This window comes from Oryzias latipes, chromosome 9 (genome assembly GCF_053564925.1).
Source record: "Oryzias latipes strain Hd-rR chromosome 9, Olatipes_Hd-rR_3.1".
Lineage (NCBI taxonomy): Eukaryota > Metazoa > Chordata > Actinopteri > Beloniformes > Adrianichthyidae > Oryzias > Oryzias latipes.
In genome coordinates this window covers 5196147-5218708 of record NC_136245.1, presented here as the reverse complement: position 1 = coordinate 5218708, position 22562 = coordinate 5196147, and the positions used below count along the sequence as shown (strand labels likewise).

At 42.3% G+C, this 22562-nt stretch overlaps 1 protein-coding gene across 17 annotated transcripts; it reads left to right on the top strand.

Annotated features, from left to right (window-relative positions):
• The first annotated feature begins 1484 nt into the window (after positions 1-1484).
• On the top strand, positions 1485-22238 carry brd3b (bromodomain containing 3b). Of its 17 annotated transcripts, none has more exons than XM_078952507.1 (12): positions 1485-1647; positions 7677-7817; positions 7905-8016; positions 8095-8232; positions 10798-10942; positions 14557-14726; positions 14805-15200; positions 17270-17398; positions 17472-17678; positions 17837-18069; positions 18151-18449; positions 20138-22238. In XM_078952507.1, exons 2-12 carry the CDS (start codon positions 7726-7728, stop codon positions 20254-20256), a joined length of 2040 nt encoding a protein of 679 aa, XP_078808633.1. In that variant the 5' UTR covers positions 1485-1647; positions 7677-7725; the 3' UTR covers positions 20257-22238. The 17 variants fall into 17 exon arrangements, with proteins under 17 accessions (XP_078808633.1, XP_023814538.1, XP_078808631.1 ...); XM_023958770.2 differs by having other exon boundaries at positions 1504-1647; positions 7561-7817; positions 17472-17654; XM_078952505.1 differs by having other exon boundaries at positions 1505-1647; positions 17472-17654.
• The last annotated feature ends 324 nt before the right edge of the window (positions 22239-22562 follow it).

The window sequence follows — 22562 nt, the reverse complement described above, 5'->3', positions numbered from 1 at the left end:
TGGATCCACCCACATGCCAATCACATGAAAAAATAACTTTCCCCCCTAAATAATGTCAAAACTTGGTCGCCAATGAACTCAGAACAGTCCATGTGTATACAGTAGGAATAGACTAACATACAGGGTAATGTTCCCTCACTATAACACGGCTCACCTTTTACTGACTAATTTTTCTTTGTAGGTTTGAACTTGGAGAGCTTAAACGAAAAAAAAAAATCAAAAGAAAACGTGTGAAAATGTTCATGTCTGTGTTAGAAAAGTGCATAAGGTGTGAGGAGTTTTACATCAAGAATAAATGTAAAAAAATATGACTATCAGGACAACTTAATACATTTTGTATCGGCTTTAAAGTAGAAAACATGCGAATCAATGCAAATTTGCTCCTTCGTAACACCAACCTATAGTGGCCATTTGAGGAACTGAAATGTTTAACACCTCATAAAAGTGGAAACCCAACCCAAACCGAAATGCTTTTTATTTTTTTTAAACCAACATCTGTTTAGTAGATAACGATGTTTGAAGTTTGAGTTCCATTGAGAATGAGGTTCAGCTGTTTTTAGCAATGGCAAGTGTTGTCATGTTGCTTATGTCAAACTTTTGGTTAACTGTACACTTAGCAACCATACCAGACTGTTTTTACACTCCGGTCCTCATCTGTGTAAAGTGGCTTTAGTATCTACAGGTGTAGTAAAAAAGTAGCAACAATGCTCAACCATCAATAAAACTAATAAATATTGAATTCATCCATCTTCCTCCGCTTATCCGGGACCGGGTCGCGGGGGCAGCAGTCTAAGAAGAGATACCCAGACTTTCCTCGCCCCAGCCACTTCCTCTAGCTCCTCTGGGGGGACCCCGAGGCAGTCCCAGGCCAGCCGACAGATAGTTTCTCCAACGTGTCCTGGGTCTTCCCCGGGGCCTCCGCCCAGTGGGACATGCCCGGAACACCTCTCCAGGGAGGCGTCCAGGAGGCATCCGGACTAGATGCCCAACAATATTGAATTGTTTTATTTTATTAGCTTTAAAAAATTTTTTTTCTAAAAGGTGCATATGTTAAATACCAGTGAGGACAGCTGTTTTGTCCCAACACGTCAGAAGACTCAAAACTACAAAGAGTAAAAGTAAAAGCCTATGTTGTCATGGAAAAAAAGTAATAAAATGATAAATATTCTGCAAACATCATGTAGTTAAAACATTGTGCATACTAACGTTTTAGAAAATCACATTGTAGTTGAGGATTGGTCCGTATAAAATTCTTTTAATTGATGCCATCAATCAAAAGGCTCTGCTTTTAAACCGGATGTTGGGAACTCTGAGCGCCATTCTCATCAGCTAATCAGAGTTGGCCAGGTACATCATCAGCCAATCACATCGCTCCAAACGCCACTTTAACCAATCACGGAATCTCATTCCTCTCGCAAAACAAATCATGGAAATACCGTCAAACGTCAGCCAATCACAGCGCTCCTCCCATCTCACCAGCCAATCCTGCTACAACAACATCCATGATGTTGCCCGAGACTGCGCTTGCGCACATGTTAGACAGCTGATAACTCATCTATTATGCTACTTGGCTAAATTAAAAAAAAAAAAAAATCTTCGGAGACCTGACAGATCCGCCGCCAGAACACCGGAGGACCGAAACACAAAGTAAACACAACTCTTAGAACAGCAGCATTGGGCGGATGGGTACACGGATGCGACGGTTCGCCGTGGGTATGCTGCGACTGTGGCTGAGTTTCGGAGGCTGCTGGCCGCTCGGCGCCTTCAGACAAAGCTCAGCTAATAGGCTAACATATCAAGCAGAGAGCGGTGCTATTCCGCAAAGATCGGAATCCTGGCCACCTCAATCCACCCGTTACACGCCTCACAATCGGCCTGGGGTCTGGTAACCCCCTCCCACCACACGTTCACGCGACTAAACTCGGGCTATTACGACTATTTAACCCGTTTCGCGTCTTCGGTAAGTAGCCTAGCTCGGCCAGCTAGCTGCCGTGTAGCCGTGGCTTGCCCGCCATCTTTTGGAACTCGGTGGATGGATGTTTTGTCCGTTTGCGGGTCGACAGGGGCGAACTGGCGGCTGCAGTTACAGCGGGGTCTTTGCGTGGTTTGTGCGGTGCTTTCACGGCCCCGTTCGCCAGGGGGCACGTAGCTTGGCTGGCGCGGCTGAGTGTGCGCGATAAATTGGATGTTAGCCGTTGGCTAGCTCGTTAGCCACTTAAAGGGTAGCAGTTAGCAGCGTGTGGGGCTGCTGCCGGACTCCCAACAACAGCTGTTGATCACCGCAGGACTCACCGGGATCTGCTCTGCTCGGGCAAGGTAATAGGTGCGCGCGACACCTGACAGGCAGGTAAAACGCTGATTTTTGTTTCTATTAGGGGAAAACTTTGAAACGGTTGCTGGCCCGGTAATATGACACTAAGATCCAGACCGCCTGCCGGTCTTCAGAGAACCCACCATGCTCGGTGATTTTGGTACCGACGCGAAAGCTACGGTAATCAACCGGCAGCTGTTCAAACCGTAAAGAGCAGCTGGATGATCACACCTGACGTGTAACAGCTGCTGACACGTGAACCGTGTTTACATCCATCACCCGGGACTTTACGGAAGAAGCAGTTATCCGGGTAACCAGCGAAGGAACCGGTTTGCTAACGAGTTCTCGTCATTTGTGGGGTCTGGCAGGAACATGGAATTCTTTGAAGTTGTACTGTAATCTCATGAAAGTCACTTGTTGTTTGATCATTCGCATGGATTACTTGATTTCAAGTGGTTGAGTTTGTGTGATGCTGAGTTTGAGATGTCTGCAAGATCTGGGAGAAACATTTGAATAATGTGGTGTCAGCTGATGATTTAGGCTAAAATATATCATGCTTGGAGTTTTTTGATTGATTTTCTGTCAGCGTGAAGCAGCCGAGTCATTCTAGTTCTCCAGGTAAAATGATCTTTTGCTGATGTGCTAAAGAGTGTTCATTGATGAGTCTGACAGGAGAAAGTCCTTCATGATCAGTGTTGTCCACATCATTTGATCTTTATTAGAGTAGCTGTTTATTGTTTTTTAGCTAGAATTGCCTGAAAATAATGTTAAAGACCCACTCCGATCATTATGAGTAAGCCATTTTTAGCCACAAAAAGAAGTTGTTTACCAGGAATTGTTTTCTGCAGAGCGGCAGTAGTTCATCAGAAATTCACCTCTTGGGGGGGACAGGACCATTGGTGTGGACCAACCCCACCCCCTTTTCCCACCACCCATAAATGAGAGCTCTCTGTTTACATGCTCTCCAGCTCAGACGAGGACAACAAGGATGTACAAGTAAATGAATCAGAAAGGAGCATAGCAGGGAGCTTGTGGCCTTCCCACCATACTTTAAAAACAATCTTATCAAACGACGTTTTTTCATCTGCTCCAGTTTCACAGTGATTTGCATAATGAAATACTCAGAAACGGTCATTTTAACGTTAATTTTCTTTATATATGTCCATCATCTGAAAAATGCCACAAGAACTTGTTAAAAAAACACACACACACAATTTTTATCAGAGTGGGTCTTTAAGAGCTTTGAGATTTGATGTGCAACCAGAAAAAAGAAATCCGTCTATGAAGAATGAACTCCTTCACCTTCCTCTGATGCTTGTTTTTTATGGGGAAAATAAAAGGTTTGCATGAACGGTGGTGTCGAGTCAGAAATAGCTTGTGGCTTCAGTTTGAAGTTGGATTGTAGTGATTCTGTTCTGTCAGGGTTTCAAATGTCAATAAAGAGCCACGAACAGAATGTAAAGATCAGAGCTGCTTTACATATTCATTAGTTCCTGTACGGTTGTTGATTAATCTACAGGCCGTATCTCAAAGTCCCACTCTGATCATCTTTTGATCTGTTTTCTAAGCGTTCCCAGCGTACTTTTTATGATGTCGTTTTTAACCAAAATCCAAAAACTTGTCTCGTTTTCTAGGACATAGTTTCTGCCGAGCGGCAGTAGGTCACCAGAAATTTACCTCTGATTTGTGGGCGGGACTGACATCTCATCATCCCTTTATTTACATGCTAGCTTACAGCCCCTCACAACCCCCAAGCTAACATTAGCAATGTAGCAAAAACAGCGAGCAATATTGGAGCTATCCAGTCGTTTAGCTTTGATCCAGAATTTCCGCGCAGACGAGGAACACATGAAACTATTTATCTGCCAGTGATGCATCAGAATGGAGCGGAGCGGGGAGCTTGTGCCCCGCCCATTTCAGTTTCTTCGTCACAACTGAGATCATTTTCAAACAGCATCTTAGAAACGCAGTTTTGATCTTAAATTCTTTAACTAATGTCCTCCATTGAAATGCTGCAAGAATGTGTTAAAAACACGATTGCTGGGATGTTTTATTTTTTTTTCTTTGTTTTGTTCAGGTGATTGCTGGTGTGGTGTTTGCAGCAGACTGTTTTATTCAGATTTTTAATTCATGGTGAGATCTACCCCCCAAAAAAAAAACAGCTTGAGCCAATTTCAGCTTAATTTTTGTGCAGCTTGATGAAAGGATTTACCAAAGTTAGGTTTGTGCTGCTGTCAGATGTAAGTCGATGTAAATGGAAGGAATCATAAGTGTAGGCTATTGTTATTCATAATAAGGATATTATTCATCATATAATAAAGTGTCTCCTGTCAGATCTGTCATGCAGCTCCAATTATCACCAACATCTCACTTTTTTGTGGCTAACGTTTTTTTTTCTATGGATTCTAATACATAATAATGCATTGATTATTCAAATTAAAATAATTAGAAGATTGTTAATTATGCTAATGAAGTAGAAGGTAAAACAGCAGTCAAAAGGAGAAATACCTGAAAAAATAACAGATCAAAACCTGTTAACTTTTTTTTTTACTTTCGAGTAATTAAATCTTAATATATAGTAGGAAAATTAACAAATAAGAGCTCCAGTATGGAATGCTGGAAAATTCAGCTTAACTTTAAACTTAAAAATTGACATTAAAAAAATACATTACCCTATGATTTAATTGAATTAGAGCTCCTGGTTTTTGATTGTTTCCATTTACAAATGAATAATTTAGTCTCTATGTAGTCAGTGTGATTATTTTTTGTAAAATAACCACATGTATATACTTTTATATAAATGTTTCTGCCTCATAGAGAATCTCGATCAGCCATAATTTATTCTAGAACAGCACAGGGTTACTAAATGTTATGATGTTTACATATATATATATATATATATATATTGTGATCTCACACTTTTATGGTTAGTTTTTCATTGTTATTATTTGGAAATTTAAATTTACAAGCCATGGCTGCATTTTCAGTTGTTTCAGCTAATTGAAATATTTATTTTTAATTATTATTTATTTTTATACATTTTGATAAATGTGCCTCTATTCACTCTCAGAACATGTTAGAATTTATTTTTCATTTGACATCTCGAGGTTTCTTATTTGTTTTTTGATGTGTTGCCATGGTGATTCCATAAGTTTGAGCTCTGCTTCTTCCTATCAGTATCTGTGTGGTGAACCCAGTATTCTCCTCGTCGGGGCAGCAAAAGCTGCAGGAACAGTGCTGAATTAAAGCCGCTGTCCTCTGCTTTAACATTGTAACAACATAAAAACATTTTCTTTAGTCGTATCAATCCATTTGCTCCTGTGTTCTTGTGCGATCTGATCTATTCTGGGCCAATCTGATCAGTCAAAGTAGGTCTAATGTTTTAGAAAGACATCGGTCTGATCTGATCTGGTCCAGTTTGATTTGTTCTGAGATTTTATGGAGTTTTCCTGTCCCATCAGGTCAGTTCTGGTTAGGGTTGCATGATATGAGGAAAACTTACGATGTCCGATATTAGTGATCAGTATCACAATGACGATAGGATTTGCGATATATGAGCAAAAAGCCATACAAATAACAACTAAATACATCATTTCCATTTCACTGCATTAGTTTCTCCAGATAAAAGTCAATATAACTTAAATTATACATCAAATGACCCACGTCTACACAGGGAAGGCGGGTCAATGACATTAAGGGGTCCATCCGATTGGTCAAATGAGTAAAGGGTTTTATTTAAATCGTTGATTACTTCAAGCCAGCGTGAGACCGTTTTAGCATGTGAGTAAACTTTTAAGGTAACCATTTATTGCAGTTTGCGCTGTCTTGTGCAATACGACGATACATTTCAGGGGTTGACATAGCCCAGAAATTTGCACTGGCCCACAGGGCCAGTAGTTTTTGAAAGTTACTGGCCCGACACCGCGCACAGCGAGACCCGCCGCTCCGCAGGTGCTTGCAACTTTAGGGGGGTCCGGGGGCATGCCCCCCCGGAAAATTTTAATATGGTGCAATTTGGTGCATTCTGGTGACATCTAGCACTTATTTATACACTTTTCAATGACTAAAAATAGAGCATATCAAACTTAAATCTGCTCTAGTCTGTTTCAGAAGTTTTGGAGAGAGCACTGCAGTGTAGTAGGTAACACTAGTTAAGAAGTTTTCATGCTGCTTCTAATCACTGCTATTTCACATTTGTTCCTAATCAATAGTTAAGAAGTTTTATTGACTTTTTTGCTCTGACTGCCTTAAGGTTCTGCTTTTTGTTACTGTTGCAAAGTTACATTTACTTTTTAGTTACTTTATTTACCTAATTAAATTAAATAATTGAAAAATTAAATACAATTAAATTACTGAGATCATTCAGCTAACTAGAAATACTTACTGCTTACAGTGTTGTAAAGAAAAACAAAATTAAGTAGTTTGACCTTATACTCCATTTGAGTCTGAGATTCAGGTATTTTGAGTTGCCTTTGATTCTTTGACATTCAGCTTAAAGCTTAGTGCATACAGTTTCATCTTCAATGCATTCATTAAATATCTTGCTGTCCATACTACTAATTAATAACTACTAACATATTCCTATCTATTCCTGCCATGTCTTCCACATCTCTGACATGCTTCAGTCTCTCTTCAGTGACGGTGTTGGATTTATGATCATTGCGGTGAAAAACCACCAGGGGGCGCGCTGATATGTGTGTCAGTTTAAATATATCTGCCTAAAATGTAATAATAACCCACTGGCTTGTTCCTTCGTTGTTGCTGTTTAACATTGTTTAGTATTGAATTGTTACATTCAATAAAGTTTGAAAAAAAAATTGATTGAGCGCGTGCCGCGTGGTGCTCGGCAGTGACAGCCACGCCCGCAGGCGGGAGAGGAGGAGAAGAGTGATAAAAGGTTTCCCATAGAAACCCTTGAAGTCTGAACACAGGACTAGCAGAAAAAGTGAATTATAAAGACGAGGTAAATCTACACGTTTTCGAAAAATATACTTTATTGTAAAAGGTGAAAATTGTATTAATTGTTAGATATTTTAGTGGCCCGAGCGGACAAGTAAAAAATAAAGTCTTGTGGTCCTTACTGCTCGAAAAACAGGACCGGGCCAGCGGACAAACGGCTATGTCGAGCCCTGCATTTGTGAATTTTTTTATTGTTGGGAGTCGTTTCTCCTCTGTGCCGGGTTGTTCTGATGTGATTTCATGGATGCCAGTGGGAGGAGCTCATGGGCTTGTGTGTCTGTGTGTTGCAGGTTGTGCGATGGGATTTGGGGGAGTGTGGATCTGAAGCGTTGACAGCGGAACTGAACTGAACCCCGACACACACCCGCACGCACACACACAGGGAGTTGTGTTTTCTCACCCGCAGGTCAGACGCCGCCGTACCACGCTGCATTGCTGCGTCACTGTCGTCCACCATGTCGGACGCCCCTGAGGCTGCCCCCGCCAGCCCCCCTTCCATCACCAACCCACCTCCCCCAGAGGTCACCAACCCTAACAAACCGGGCAGGTAGGAAGCGTCTGTCTGCAGCACACGTCCACAGTGGGTGGAGCCACAATGAGACGTGCCTCATGGTCATGTGCCTTTGTGCTGCAGGAAGACCAACCAGCTGCAGTACATGCAGAACGTGGTGGTGAAGACTCTGTGGAAGCATCAGTTTGCCTGGCCCTTCTACCAGCCCGTGGACGCCATCAAGCTCTGTCTATGGGTACGCCACGGCTCCCGGCGCCACTCACAGCCACACTGCAGCAGAACTCCCGCCCACTAACCTCATCCGTGTGTGCAGGACTACCACAAGGTGATCAAGAACCCCATGGACATGGGAACCATCAAGAAACGCCTGGAGAACAACTATTACTGGAGCGCCAGCGAGGCCATGCAGGACTTCAACACCATGTTCACCAACTGTTACATCTACAACAAGGTTTGTCTGCACCAGACTGTCCCCGATGATAATACTGCTGCTGTTTTTGAAATTCATCGCTAGATTCTCCATCAAAACCATAAAAGCAGCTGACTTTGGACATCAGAGGGACTTTCTGTGTTCTTTACATCTCATCTCACATCGATGAATAATTTAGCAGGAGTTTTTGTTTTTCTAATGGGGTAGTATATGATCTATTCAGTGGAATATCGCAATATTTTATTTGGCAATACTTATATCAGTTTCAAATCCTGTCAAAAATGATTCTAATAATACATTATCTATGAGCAAACCTGTTGTTCAGCATCTTATTTTGGTTTTCCACCTAAACCCCTGACCACTAGTTGGCAGCGCACTGCACCGAGCCTCTTCCAGCAGCTCTACACCAAAACCACAACATCACAACACCACAACGAGAACCATCTCGTGGTAGATGTTCACTCATAAGAAGCGCATTTTTTTTTGTTACAGAGTTCAGTGAGACATGTTCAACTTAGTTTAACTATGAATTGGTACCGAAAACTTGGTGCTAAGTCGATACCGGTACCGCCGCATACAGAACTACTGGTATTGTGTAAACACATGAAATTTTATGTTTTGTTTCAGACATTTCAATCACTTGCATTTTATTCATTTTTGCTGTACAATTCTAGCCAATCATTTTACCATTGTAGCGATTGTGGGCGGGCTCATGTGAGAAGGGCTGAGGCTGTGAGAGTAGGCGGAGCTTCAGTCAAAGTGCTGAAGGTGAAGTGAGTGAAAGTTGTCATGGCGATGAGCGATGGAATGCGTGTTTACTTCAGCGTGTTTAAAAATGGAGATCCAGCGCCGCAGCGCAGACTGTCAAGGAAATAAAGCATCTTAGACACGTTCAAGCGCTCTTCATCATTCTGTCACACTGCTTCATCACACTTAAATGTTTTTGAAGCCCCTGTTCAGGCATTTCAACTGTTTTAAAAGTTTAAAAGTTCAACATCAGATGAAATCCAAACACTACCCATCTTTCATTTTGACCGAAATAAACTGATTGCCGTAGTGGAGATTGTTCCTTGTTTCTTTGGTCGTTTAATCCGGCAGCCGTTTTATCTCATAAAGTACATTTTAACCACCGGTATTTGTTTGTGAGATACAGCTGCACCTCTTAATGTTCTAATAATGAAATTAAATGAACTTAATACAGTTTTTGTTCACGTGAAAGTTGTATTAGTTTTCAGAAAAAAAAATTTCAAAGTCATACTCTTTCAAGAAATTGTGATATATTGTCTTTAGTGCAGTCTGTAGATATATTGGGAAAGATTTTGTATTGGGGTACGTATGGTAAAGTCAGACTCTTGCCAATAGATAGCCCTAATGTGTACATGTGTGTGAGAAAGACTTTAGGAGTAAAGTCTATTTTCTACTGGTCCGTCAGCACTGCGTTTCCAGCTGCAAGACGAGCTTTACGCACAAGTTCCATTTACAGTGTGTTGATGCATCAATTTTGCCGCAAGAAAACCCAGAGAAACGGGAGACTGGCGTGGGTTTATACATAAAACGTCTGTTGTACTTTCAAGAATAAATCTTCCTACATATGTATTTTATATTAAGGTGACGTCCCCACGCGATAACGTTAACACCACGGATAACACCGCCATGGAGAACTAAAGCAACATTTTGGAAGAACAAACACATAGCATTTATGACACAAAACGTGCATTTTACTATCGGGAAGGACAGGACATGGGGCCTGATTCTTTAAGTTTTGGGAAAGCAAAGAGAGCGGGACCAACTATTAGACACAAGGGTGGTCCTCTGGGAGCCGGGGGGGAAGGGGGGGCAGACCGGAGATGCAGCAGAGACCGTAAACTGACTGACGGTTGTTAGATGGACTTCCCACACAACGCAATGGAGATGCACTGCAGATGGTAAACAGTTGAGGGTTGGGATTCTCTGCCCAACCCTTGATTTGATTGGATGTAAATTCCTAGTCATGATGTGATCACTTTAAATTAAAGTTAAAAAAAAGATTATATTTGGTTTAAATGAAAAACAGTTTTCACAAAACTAGGGGTTGAAACTGAACAAAACTGAAACTTTTACTGAAAAACTTCTGAATATTTTAATTCAAACAAAAAAAATCAATGTTGTTTTTTTTTCTAAAGAAAATTAGAAATTGTTGCAGAGCATGGTTGCCTAACTCTGGTCCTTGAGATTCTCCACTTCCTCTACTTTGCTGCCTTTCCTGCACTTTTGCTGCTGATTACCTGGATCAGGTGTGTTCAGTGGGTCAGATGAGGACACACCTGAGTCAGGTAATCAGCAGAAAGCAGTGCAGAGAGAAACAGGCAGGGTGGAAGATCCTGAAGATCAGGGATGGGCTGCTCTGCTTTGAAGGAAAATCAGCTTCAATGGATTTTAGGAACTGACTTTGCATATTGTAAGTTAAGATCAGCATCAGTCAATTTTTTTAACCCAATTGAAACAGTGTGTGAATATATCCCAAAAAAGGAACAAAACATGAGTGTATCTGTTTAATTTCTCTCTTAAAAATGCATTGTTTGTGTTTGTGTTTTTGTGTGCGTGCAGCCCACAGACGACATTGTCCTGATGGCTCAAGCTTTGGAGAAGATCTTCCTGCAGAAAGTAGCTCAGATGCCGCAGGAGGAAGTGGCTCTGCTGCCTCCAGCTCCTAAAGGCAAGAAAACGGGCAAGCAGCCAGCGGCCACTACAGGTGAGACTGCAGCGGGACGCGGGAGCATTCTTCCAGTATGAAGTCATATTTCTGCCACCACTGGCTCAAAGATTCTCCACAGACGTCAACAACCTCACAGCTTAACAAGGCCAGGGTAATATTCCGCTGTTAAATAGTTTAGTTAAAGCTGCATGAGCTTCACAGACATGATGAAACAGGAGTTCTGGGACATGAAGTGATGTTTCTGCCCCCATATTGCCAACATAAGTCACAGTTTTAAGATCAAAATATACTAAATTGCAAACAAAATGTTCAGTTTTAAAGGCAAAACTTTCAATGTAAATAAAAAATATGAAACGTTTGCTTTCGAAATCTTTTTCTTTGCTTTCAAAATACATTTTTTGCGACAAACGCTTTTTAGATGCGTTGTCTCTCATGTCGCTTTCTCCCCATTTTTGATTTAACGTCAATAAGTTTCAGTTTAGTGTGACATATTTGTCACCAAACAGCCAATCGCAGACAAGAGGGTCAATGCTGATTGGTAGAGACCAGGGGTCGGCAACCTGCGGCTCCGGAGCCGCCCGCATGCTGTAACTATTATGTTCTAACCTCAGAACACGAATAGATTTGATGGTCTTTGACGGTTGATGGTTGAATGTACTTTGACTGATTTTGAATCATCTTTAATGTTAAAGATTCTGTCCATTGACTGCATATGAGAATTGGACTGAGTGTGACATCACCCATAGAAAATGAAATCAATTCAGTCACCATTTTTTGACGTTAATCGCACCAGAAATCATCAGTAAACAGTGATTGGTCCAATTCAGTCTTAGACAACATTTCTATGGCAACCGTTTTTTGCCAAACAGTTGTGAGCTTGTTGGAAGTCAACACCCCTACGACTTGAAAGCGGGCTCCACAAAAGCTGTCAAATGTTTTTAACGTTCAACCTGAAACCACATACCGGTAATTTTATTGAGGTATCTCATTGGTTGTTCATCTTTTGGGACATCCCTCCAAGGGTCGTCACAGCGAATTAGCTTGCATTAATTCGCACAGGTCGTTATGTCAGATGCCCTTCATGACATAAATTAGCATTTTAGCCGGGCAGGGGACCAGCGCACGGAGACTCAGATTTAGGCACCCTTGCGTCTACATACTGTAGTTAGGCAGTAGCATGAAGAGTCTTGCCCAAGGACCCACATTGGAGAAAGTTCATTGCACTACCTGGGAATCAAACCCTGATTTCTCATCAGCCAGTTGATTATTTGAAGAAGAAAAAAACTTGCACTAAAGAAAAAAATGATCTGAGGAAAAAATAAAAGGCGATAAACAAGAAGCTGTCCCGGCTGAACAAGAATTCCCGGATGGGGGACCTGAAACAGAATCACCAATGGGGGGACCTTTCTGTGTGGAGTTTGCATGTTCTCCCCGTGCATGCGCTGGCTTTCTCCGAGGACTCCGGTTTCCTCCCACCATCCAAACACATGCTTAAACATGCTACATTGTCCCAGGTGTGAATTAGGGGTATCGATTATGGTGATATGTCATTTGATTCTCAATGCGTTTTCATCAAGTATCGATCTTTTATTTACCCTGTAAAACGTTATATTAATCATCCTTTGGTAAGATGATTCCTCGGAGGGTAGATAGGGGCGCTCGTTGCGAGATTGGCTGTTGAAGAATACACACTCAAACAAAAATGGCGGAGGGGAAAAACAAGGAAAAAAGCGAGAGCAGCAAGTTAAAAGATGCGCCGGCAACATTGAAGCTGCGTCACCCGGAGTTGTGTGAGAAAGCCGTGGTTGTTGCTGGCCTGGAACCGACACAGCCCGGCATGGATACCTTTTTCCAGGAGAAGCTACCACCGTCTTCTGCGAGAGCAGAGGCAATAAGAAACGGGATTGCTGTTTAAGGGGAAAAGGGGCTCTGTCCCTTCAGCGAGGTGGAGTGCGAGGGATTTCGGTTTTTATTGAATGCATTAGAGCCACGCTTTGACAGTCCCTCTAAAATACTGAAAAAATGATCCCTGCACTGACTGTACGTCCAGACCAGAGCTATGGTTGAGATGGAAACAGCAGAAAGAGTGAGGTTCACGTTTGACGGCCGGTCCTCCAGGGCCACAGAGTCCCATGTGACGCTCATGGTGCATTTCATTAACTAAGACTGGGAAATGAAGTAGTATGTCCTACAAACCTGAGCAATGCATGAATCTCAATTCAATTTTATTTATATAGCCCAATATAACAACAATAGTTGTTTCAATGGGCTTTTTAATAAACATGAAATAATGAAGAACGTGAAGTCATATAATTCAATAGGTTAATAATTAAACGGAACTAAAGAAACTAAGCTAAAATACCGGTAGACATCCCTGCCCTTAGACCCCCTTCTCCTCCAAGCTGTGGTAGACGAGCGGCGTCTTGAGGCTAAAAAGCCTGTGGTTCAAGAAAAACATGAACATTTAAACATACATATGCAGCTTTTCCCATAACGTTTTGTTCACAAAGATGTTTACTTTTAGATGCACTTAAAGCTAATATATTTTATCCCTGGTCATTTATTTTGAAAGCAGTTTATGTCTTAAATAACTTAAAGGAAAGTTCATAGCTACTTGATTTTTATTTTTGTTTACACCACATTTGCCCCTAAATGGTGTCATTTATTTTTTAACAAAGACACTATAATTTGTTCACAGAATTAGTATCTGATTTACAGCTATTTAAAAAAAATAATGCGATGGCTATGGCTTTGTTTTTCAAGAGTTAATACCAATGTGCCTGACAGCTACTTGACTTATTCATTTTTTATCCTTCTTACAGCAATTCTGTACTAAATAATGGCACTGCTGTTCATGTTCACTATTGTTTAAACCAAATTTTACAGATATTTCCAAATGAAAATCGTCATATTTTGTCAAAGACAGAGTGTTACTGATATCAGCAATGTTACACAAAAGTCTGTTATTCATTACACTAAATAGGACACAAGTTGTTTATTATCATGGTGTTTAAAAACTAAAAAATAAATGGGAAATATTTTTCCAAAAAACATCAAGTTCAAGTTCTTCTTTCTTAAAGTTTGACATATCGTTAGTTGTTAGAGACGATATATATCTATATATATATATATATATATATATATATAGATATAGATATATATCACATTATCACCATATCGTGATAGTATCGTTATCGTGATCAATGTATCGCATCGTATCGTATGGTACACAGTGATTCCCAGCCCTAGTGTGAATGCAAGTCTGTATGGGTGTGTGCTTGGCTGGGATAGGCTCCGAAAGCGACAAAACGGGCTTGGAAGGTGGATGTTAAACATGTTATGGAAGCACAAATAGAATGACAGAGTAACAGCTGTTCATTTAACAATAGAAGTCTATGGGATTTTGACTTCTTGGATCAAGCCTTACTTCCTATTTGGAACACCTCGGGGGAGGAGTCACTCAGTCCAATTCTCATACAATGATTCTGATCTAAACTGATAGTTGAGAACTGTAGAGCATCATCAGCATAAAGTTAAACATTTGAATTAATGTGAGCCATAAACAGAGCTGACTGTTAGTCAGGCAGCTTTATAGAAATTTAAACCTGCGTCTGATCATTAAGTTCTTCCTGTGTGTTTGTTTTTCATAGTGAGCCTGCAGGCGGAGTCCTCAGCCTCCCCTCCCACCTCCTACCCCTCCCCCTCTCCCTCTCAGACACCTGTAATCTCCACCACACCCACTCCTGTCCAGGCCACGCCCCCTGTCCCTGCCCCACAGCCCCCAGCAACCATGATGCCATCTGCGCAGCCTGTTGTCAAGGTAACAACACATTCCACTCTACAGTGTTTGTTTGTCTGCTTCTCCTCTTAACTGGAGGTGTTTTTGTGTCTCCAACAGAAGAAAGGTGTGAAGAGGAAAGCCGACACGACCACTCCCACCACGTCAGCCATCTCTGCTGGCCGCGCCGACTCCCCGTCCGCCCAGGACACAAAGCCAGCCAAACTCGTCTCGTCCCGTAGGGAAGCTGCCGCCCGCCCCCCCAAGACCCGCCGCGAGACGGTGGAAGACGCGGCAGGCGTTGAGGTGGGAGGCGGCGGCGTGGGGGCAGCAGCCAGGAAGCCAGGAAAGCTCGGAGAGCAGATGAAACACTGCGACGCCATCTTGAAGGAGATGCTCTCCAAGAAACATGCCGCCTATGCCTGGCCTTTCTACAAGCCTGTGGACGCTGAGGCGCTGGAGCTGCACGACTACCATGACATCATCAAACACCCCATGGACCTCAGCACCGTGCGGGTAATGACATCAGCACACACCTGACCACCGCAAACATTAGCAGCTCTGAAGTCTTTTCAGTCTAAAATGAAGCTCTGGGAACGGCTTTTTAAAGGTGGGGGGGCAAAGAGAGTTGGGGATGTAAAGTTAGAGTTTGAGGTACACTGTATTCTAGGCTTAAAATAAATCATTTATTCCCTATTTATTTAAGATTGCAGTATCAAATGAATTTGCAAACCTTAAAAATGTTATTGCTTACATTTGTGGACTACTTTCTAGCACCATATTGGTTTTGGCTAATTGTGTTCCTAGAAAAAACAAAACAGATTTTTTTTCAGGAAAAATTGTTTAATCTGAAAACTGAAATTGTGCACAGAAGAATTTTAAACCTTTGCATAAGGATGTTCAGTTCCCAACTGATGCTAAAAAGAAAGCATTAGGTGCTAAAAGTGTTTGATGGAAACTAAAGATTTAGGTTTTGTTAGCTTCCCTTTTCTGAAAAACCTGTTTTTCACATTAAAATGGTACTACGAGAAATTCAGTATAAAAATTAAGCAATGTGTTGTTTTTTTGTTAGTTTTTTGGGGGTTGTTTGGTACGTTGTTTTTTTTTTTTTGCAGATGACGAGGATTCGGTGAAGGAAAATTGTTCATTTGTAGAAGTTGTTTCTACAGAAAAACAACACAATTTTTTTCTTTTTCTGTAGAGAATGCCAGTAGAACACTGAGAACTCAACCGAGGCTCAGATTATTTTTCAGGGCAGAAAGATTATCCATATTTAATTTTTACATAATTTCTGATGTTTTTATTTTTATCTCAGGAACATTTTCTATGCTAGTTTTTTTAAACAGCTGCCTGCCTAATTTATCTCTCTTTGAAAAGAAACATCTTTAGTGTCTGCATCTTTATTATCTGGAAGTGTGAAACATTCGAGAATCAGTCGCCATGTATTAAGCAGAGCAGTTTCTGGGACGTGAGAACAACCGTCTCAAAGAGAGAAAAACTCCTTAATTAAAGCCTCTGGAGTGTGCAGCGTTGATGTGCTTAGCGGTTTCCATTATTAGACACGCCCCCAACCAGAAATGTAAGAAAAAACTTTGTAGTCTGTTATCAAATCAAACTTTATTTATAGCACTTTTTACACATATGTAACACAAAGTTATTGCCATAGTAGCAGCAATTTTCAATTTAAAAACCAAAAACAAAGCTCTTTACACACACAATAATAAAATAAAACACACAAAATCCCTGCAAGTGGGGATTGTGTGTGTGTTTGTGTATGGAAAACGTGGAGAAACAATATTTGGAGCCCAGTCCACACGGCGATCCTCCCAATCCACGAAAACGAGTGGGTTCTCACATTGTGGCGTAGATAAGTGAGGAACCGCCCCTTCCAGGAAGAGACTCTGCTGCCAGCTCCGCCCCCAGGCTAACACACACGCCTACTTTCTCTGTGGAGCTAGCAGTGATCGACAGAACGCTTTCATTTTATATGCTCAACATGCACATCCATCTTTGCGAAAGTTTGGAAGTTGTTTGTTTTCGTGGGCAAAACGCAGACACACTGCAGAGGCTGGATGATGTCACGAAATGGGCGGCACCCACAAGGAGCGAAACGCGGGGCCTCAGAGATCATGTCGTCTACTTCTGTGTTGGAAATTGAGCTGCAAAAATAACTAATATTTCATAAGAAATTAGTTCATTAGTGTGGCAAAGGTAACGTGTTATCATATACATGGATATAGTTTACTCTGAAAGGCTTAAGAAAAGCATCATATGGACGTTTGAAATTTTAACGCACATTCAACAGCTGCACGTCTTAAAAAGTTGCGTCGCTTGTCGTGAATGTGGGAGTTTTGAACGCAGAAGCCCGGAATGCACGTTTTCATAGACTTTCCGTTGAACGTGGCTGCTTGAACGTACGCTGGGAAGTGTGAACTGCCAGGTTAAATGTCGCTAAATGAAGAGTTTAAAACGTTTTTTGACTTGTTTTAATTTCACATACATTCTTCTAGTCAGGATTACATACATTGAAGTGTTTTCACTGTAAATCTCTAATCAGTCTTTTATTTATTTTTTTACCTCAAAAGAAAAAGATGGATAAAAGCGAGTACAGCGACCCCCAGAGCTTCGCCACAGACGTCAGGTTAATGTTTTCCAACTGCTACAAGTACAACCCCCCAGACCACGAGGTGGTGGCCATGGCGCGCAAGCTGCAGGTACGTCGGAGCCTTTTCCCATCATCGGCTGTATCGGCCGGCGATCAATACAAACCTGTCCGCCTGTGCCCAGGACGTGTTCGAGATGCGCTTTGCCAAGATCCCAGACGAGGGCTTGGAGGTGTCCGTCCCGTCCACCACGCCGCTGGTCAGTAAAAGCACCGCCTCCTCCGACAGCAGCAACAACTCGTCCTCCGATGAATCGTCTGACTCTGAGGAGGAACGAGCCACGCGATTGGCTGAGCTGCAGGAGCAGGTTGGTGCTGTCGGCCAATCACAGGTTGAGAACTTTGTGGTTTTTATCATTTCAACATAATCAATATTTGATAATCTGCAGAAACACATTGATAATTGATTGATTTGTCAGAATAACTGAGCTCACGCATGCGTGGCTCAGCTGGGGTTGTGTGCGTGCTGATGGCCGCCGTTTTCCTGCAGCTGAAGGCCGTGCACGAGCAGCTCGCTGTGCTGTCGCAGGCGCCAGTCAGCAAGCCCAAGAAGAAGAAGGAGAAAAAGGACAAGGAGAAGAAAAAAGAGAAAGACAAGGAAAAAGGGAACAAGGCTAAGATAGAAGAGGAAAAGAAACCCAAAGCTGCTGCGCAGCAGCCCAAACCAGCCAATCAGAAGAAGGCGCCAGCCAGGAAAGCCAACAGTACAGTAACAGCCCCCAGGTACAGCTTTTCTCAGTGTCCTCTCGTAAGATTTACTCAGGTTCACTCGGTGGCAGACTCACACTCGTCCAACTCTTCCAGGCAACCGAAAAAAGGCGGAAAGACGTCGGGCGGGGGCTCGGCCAATGGAGACGATGGCGAGGAATCCTCTCTGCCCATGTCGTACGACGAAAAGCGACAGCTGAGTCTGGACATCAACCGGCTGCCGGGGGAGAAGCTGGGCCGCGTCGTGCATATCATCCAGTCCAGAGAGCCGTCACTGAGGGACTCCAACCCCGACGAGATCGAGATCGACTTTGAGACTCTCAAACCCTCCACGCTCAGAGAACTGGAGCGCTACGTCAAGTCCTGCCTGCAGAAGAAGCAGAGAAAGCTCATGCGTGAGTACAGCACCAATTCCATCCTCCCACGCTAGTCTAATGCTGCGTTCACCCCAGACAGCGTCCGCCACCTCTGTTTTGATCCGCGTCAAATTTGCTGGCCGATGCTTTTTCCAGACATAAATGTGATGCAGCTGCGTGCAGGGGGTTATAGTCACGAGTTCAAGTTGTTGTTTGTTAAAAATGTTCTTTTGTTACAATGTTTCACCAGAAGTTTTTTTACATGGAGCTTCAAAGTAGCCCGATTTGTTTCTTATTGTGTATCCATAATGGGTTTGTTTGTTTGTTACATTTTGTTACCGTATTTACGTTTTTTTTTTTTTTTAGGGGATCTTATCATAGTAAAATTAACTTGTTTTTAATCACTCCTGACATGACACTAAATTAGGAGGTCTTCATCAACCCTTAAAAATGCTCACATGTCAGATGACTAATGATGATAAAATCTATTGTCAGAACTGTTTATTATTAGATTCAGTTTAAAGCACATGCTCTTATCTTTTGCTGCACAGCAGGATGTATAGTTTCTGTTCAGAAGCAAAGTTCTTAAATGACAGACTTGCAGGTAGTCTTACTGCTTTAGGAGGATCTTTGACACATTTTTAATTTGAAAGGAACTTGAATATGCTGCTGTCAGATTAAAATAAATCCAAATTGTTATATGGCCTATTTAAAAATATAACACTGTTATAGTTTAATTACTATAAATATTTCAGGGCACGGGGTCCCGGAGCCTATATCGGCCACTTGTGGGCGAAGGCTGGACGTGTCGCCAAACTATGTCCTAAAAAAACGACAGGTTTTGTTTTACTTTTATCACTAAACAGCATAATCATCATTAAAAGAGAGAAAAGCTTTTACAATAGATCAAAAGATGATCACAGTGGGACGCTAAAGGTTCCCTTCCACATTTGCTAAGTGATCTTTGTTTTTCCGGGACATTTGGTCCTCCTTAGTTTTGGGTTTACTGCTCAGGATGCCAACCAAACCTGATGAGGGTCTAAGACTTGACATCAGTCTTCACCCGTTTGTAACAAGTTCAGAACCCACAGTAACGTTTGGTATCTCTATAACGTGATGTTCATAGCTACTCTATTACTGACCCCTCCCCCTGTCGTTCCAAACAGGAAGTACCCGTAGGTTCCAAGAAGCCAAAATCCTATAGACTTCTATAGAGAAATAAACAGCTGTCACTCAGTCATTCTATTGGTCAGAAGAACTATTCTTGCTCTGATCCTTTTTTTTTTTTTTATGTTTTTTATAATATTATTGTTTTCACTATATTTGTTTTTTTTATTGTAAGTTATTTAAGATATAAACTGGCCTATCAGATACCACAATATGTCTGCTGCCCCCACATCCAACAATCGAAACATTTGACAGATTTCATGACAGATTTTCAAGTGGTAGGGGCGTGTCCTTCCAACAAGCTCACTCCCAATTGGTGAGAGTGGTTGCCATAGAAATATTGACTCAGACCGACTCAAACCAATTACTGCTTATTGATGTAATCTGGCTCCAACGTGGCGGTGTCCGAATCGTAAAAAAATGTCAACTAAATTGACTTTGGTTGGAGGCGGAGGTAAACCGTTCTCTATGGGTGACGTCACACTCGCTCAGTCCAGCTCCCATGTACAGTCAGTGGTCACGTTCCTGGTTTGAACTCGTCCTCTGTCCTCTCATTTCAGAGAAAGCAGCAGGAGGTGGAGCCTCTGGGGGCGGGGCCAGTCGTCTGAGTGGCAGCTCCTCCTCTTCCTCCGATGACAGCTCCTCAACAGGAACCTCTTCATCCTCTGACACAGACTGAACACTCGGGGAGGGGGCACACGCCTGTTACTGATCTTACACACAAACACAGAATCAGAGAAACTTTGTTCTTGAACAAACACACAAACGACCCGCTCGGAACTTCGCACACACACACTCAGACGTGCAGACTGTATGTAAATAGGCTGACTTTGCTTTTTTTTTTTTTTTCCTTCTTTAGCTTTTAGTGTTTTTATTTTAATTTTCTGGATAGAAGCAGTCAGTCAGGAAAAGGGGGAGGAGAGAACAGGGGGCGGAGACAAATAAAACCATCGAAAGGTTTCCTCCTCCTTCTTCTGGACATCCGGCGGCAACCCCTGACCTCTGAGCACATTCCAGACGCACCACGAGAAGAGGAGCAGCCAATTGCTCGCACGGCGTCGGATTACTGATCAATCGAAAGTGTACGAGAAGAAGATGTGGATTATTGTTGGATTATTGGTTGATGCGTGGAATCCATGGTGACACGATAACGTGGAGATATTTTAGAGGATGTTGCAGGGAGGTGCTCCTGGGACCGAACTGATCCAAATAAAAAAAGCTTTTTTTTTTCTTTTTTTTTTGTGTGGAGCTGAACTTCACGATGCAGATCAGCTGACTGACGGAGCGTCTCTCTGCAACAAATTTTACCGAAATGTAAAAGTTCTTGGCAATTAAAAAAAAAAGACATTTAATGTGTGAAACTTGTTTAAATAAGGATCGTATTTCTGTTCAAATCCCCCCACGTCCTCCGAGAGCGACCCTGCTGGTCCTTCAGCCAGGATCTGCAACCTGCTGTCTGACTGAAGTTTGTAGGTACCAAAACGTAACCCTCCCCATACCCGTTACTAGCCCCGCCCCCATCATCTCCTTCAGAGAGCGAAGCCAATCAGGTTCCTCCCCGAACACTACATTTCCTTCTTCTGTTTGAACTTTCAGGTTGTGTGCCGAACTTGTTTGTGTCTTATGCAGTTCTGGATATAAAATGTCTCTGTACCGCTGTCCTGTCCTCGCAGGCCCGCCCACACCTCTCTCCCAGCTCCGCCCACACCCCCTCTCCCAGCCCCGCCCACACCCCTCTCCCAGCTCCGCCCACACCTCTCTTCCAGCTCCGCCCACACCTCTCTCCCAGCTGTCCCAGAGCTCTGCATGGTCTTTGACAGAATCCAAAGTCTCCTGCCAGTGCCGCAAATTACGGCTCTGGGAAATTATGTCCTGTGTTGCTTTCATCAGCCAATAGGGGAGAGGTGGGTGGGGCCAGCAACAGCAGTTTGGAGTAAAATTCAACAGCAGACAGTGCAGTTTATGTCTCATCCTTCAGAGCAGCAGCTCGGTGGCAGTTTCCTTATTCTCTGCTGTTTCTGACTGGTCCCTTGTGTCTGCAATCTTTTACGTGATTGGCCCTGTTCTCAATTTTTTTTTTTTTTTTTTTTTTAAATGCTCCTTGTTGTGGCTTCCCCTGAAGGCTATCTGTGGCATTACTCTGTTTTTGTTTCAGCTTTCAACCAAAACTCATGGCCTTCCTTTGCGTGTGATGTCACTGGTCACCACGGAGACGGTTCAGCTCTTGTGTTTTCACATTTGTGGTCTGCCTTCTCTCTTCGGGTGAAAGGACGGCCTGAAACAGTCGCTCAGAACAACATTTCCTGTCTGAGGGTGAAAGACAGACAGCTTGTTGCCACAGCAACCCTTCTCTGTTTCCTTTTAGTTAATGGTTGAGCTTTGAAGCGAATAGTTAATTTTTGTATTTTAATAAGAAAAAGGAAAAGGTGATTTTATGTATTTGCATGCACTCCGGCCGTACGTTCTTTCTTCTGTATGTTTGAGCACTGTATAGTAGCTGTATAGTAGCTGTCTGAGGTGTAGAAGGAGCTCCGCTCAATAGAGACGCAGAGGACGAACCATCAAAAACCAACAAGTGAATTATTTGATGTAATTACTGATATGGGATCCTTATTTTCTGAGTTAATTTGTTTTCATAAATAAACCATATAAACTGAGGAATGTCGGCTAATTTATTATTCTTACCTCTTCTTGTACGGCATATTAATTTACCTGGAGGGGGCGTGGCTCCCGTTTACTTTCTGAGATCAGTTTATTGTTATAGAAGGACATCCATTTCCTCCTAAAGAATATAAAAGCTGATGCCTAAAATGTCCTTTGCTGATTCAGTTGAGGTGCTAAAGGCTTCATCGGTGCAAAGCTGTTGATAAAAGATGCTAAATGAAACGCTAACTTTTTAAAGACTCCCTCAGCTAAAAGTACTTCAAGTGTACTATAAGCATACTTGGTCTATACTAAAAAGCAAGGCAGCATACTTGAAGTTTA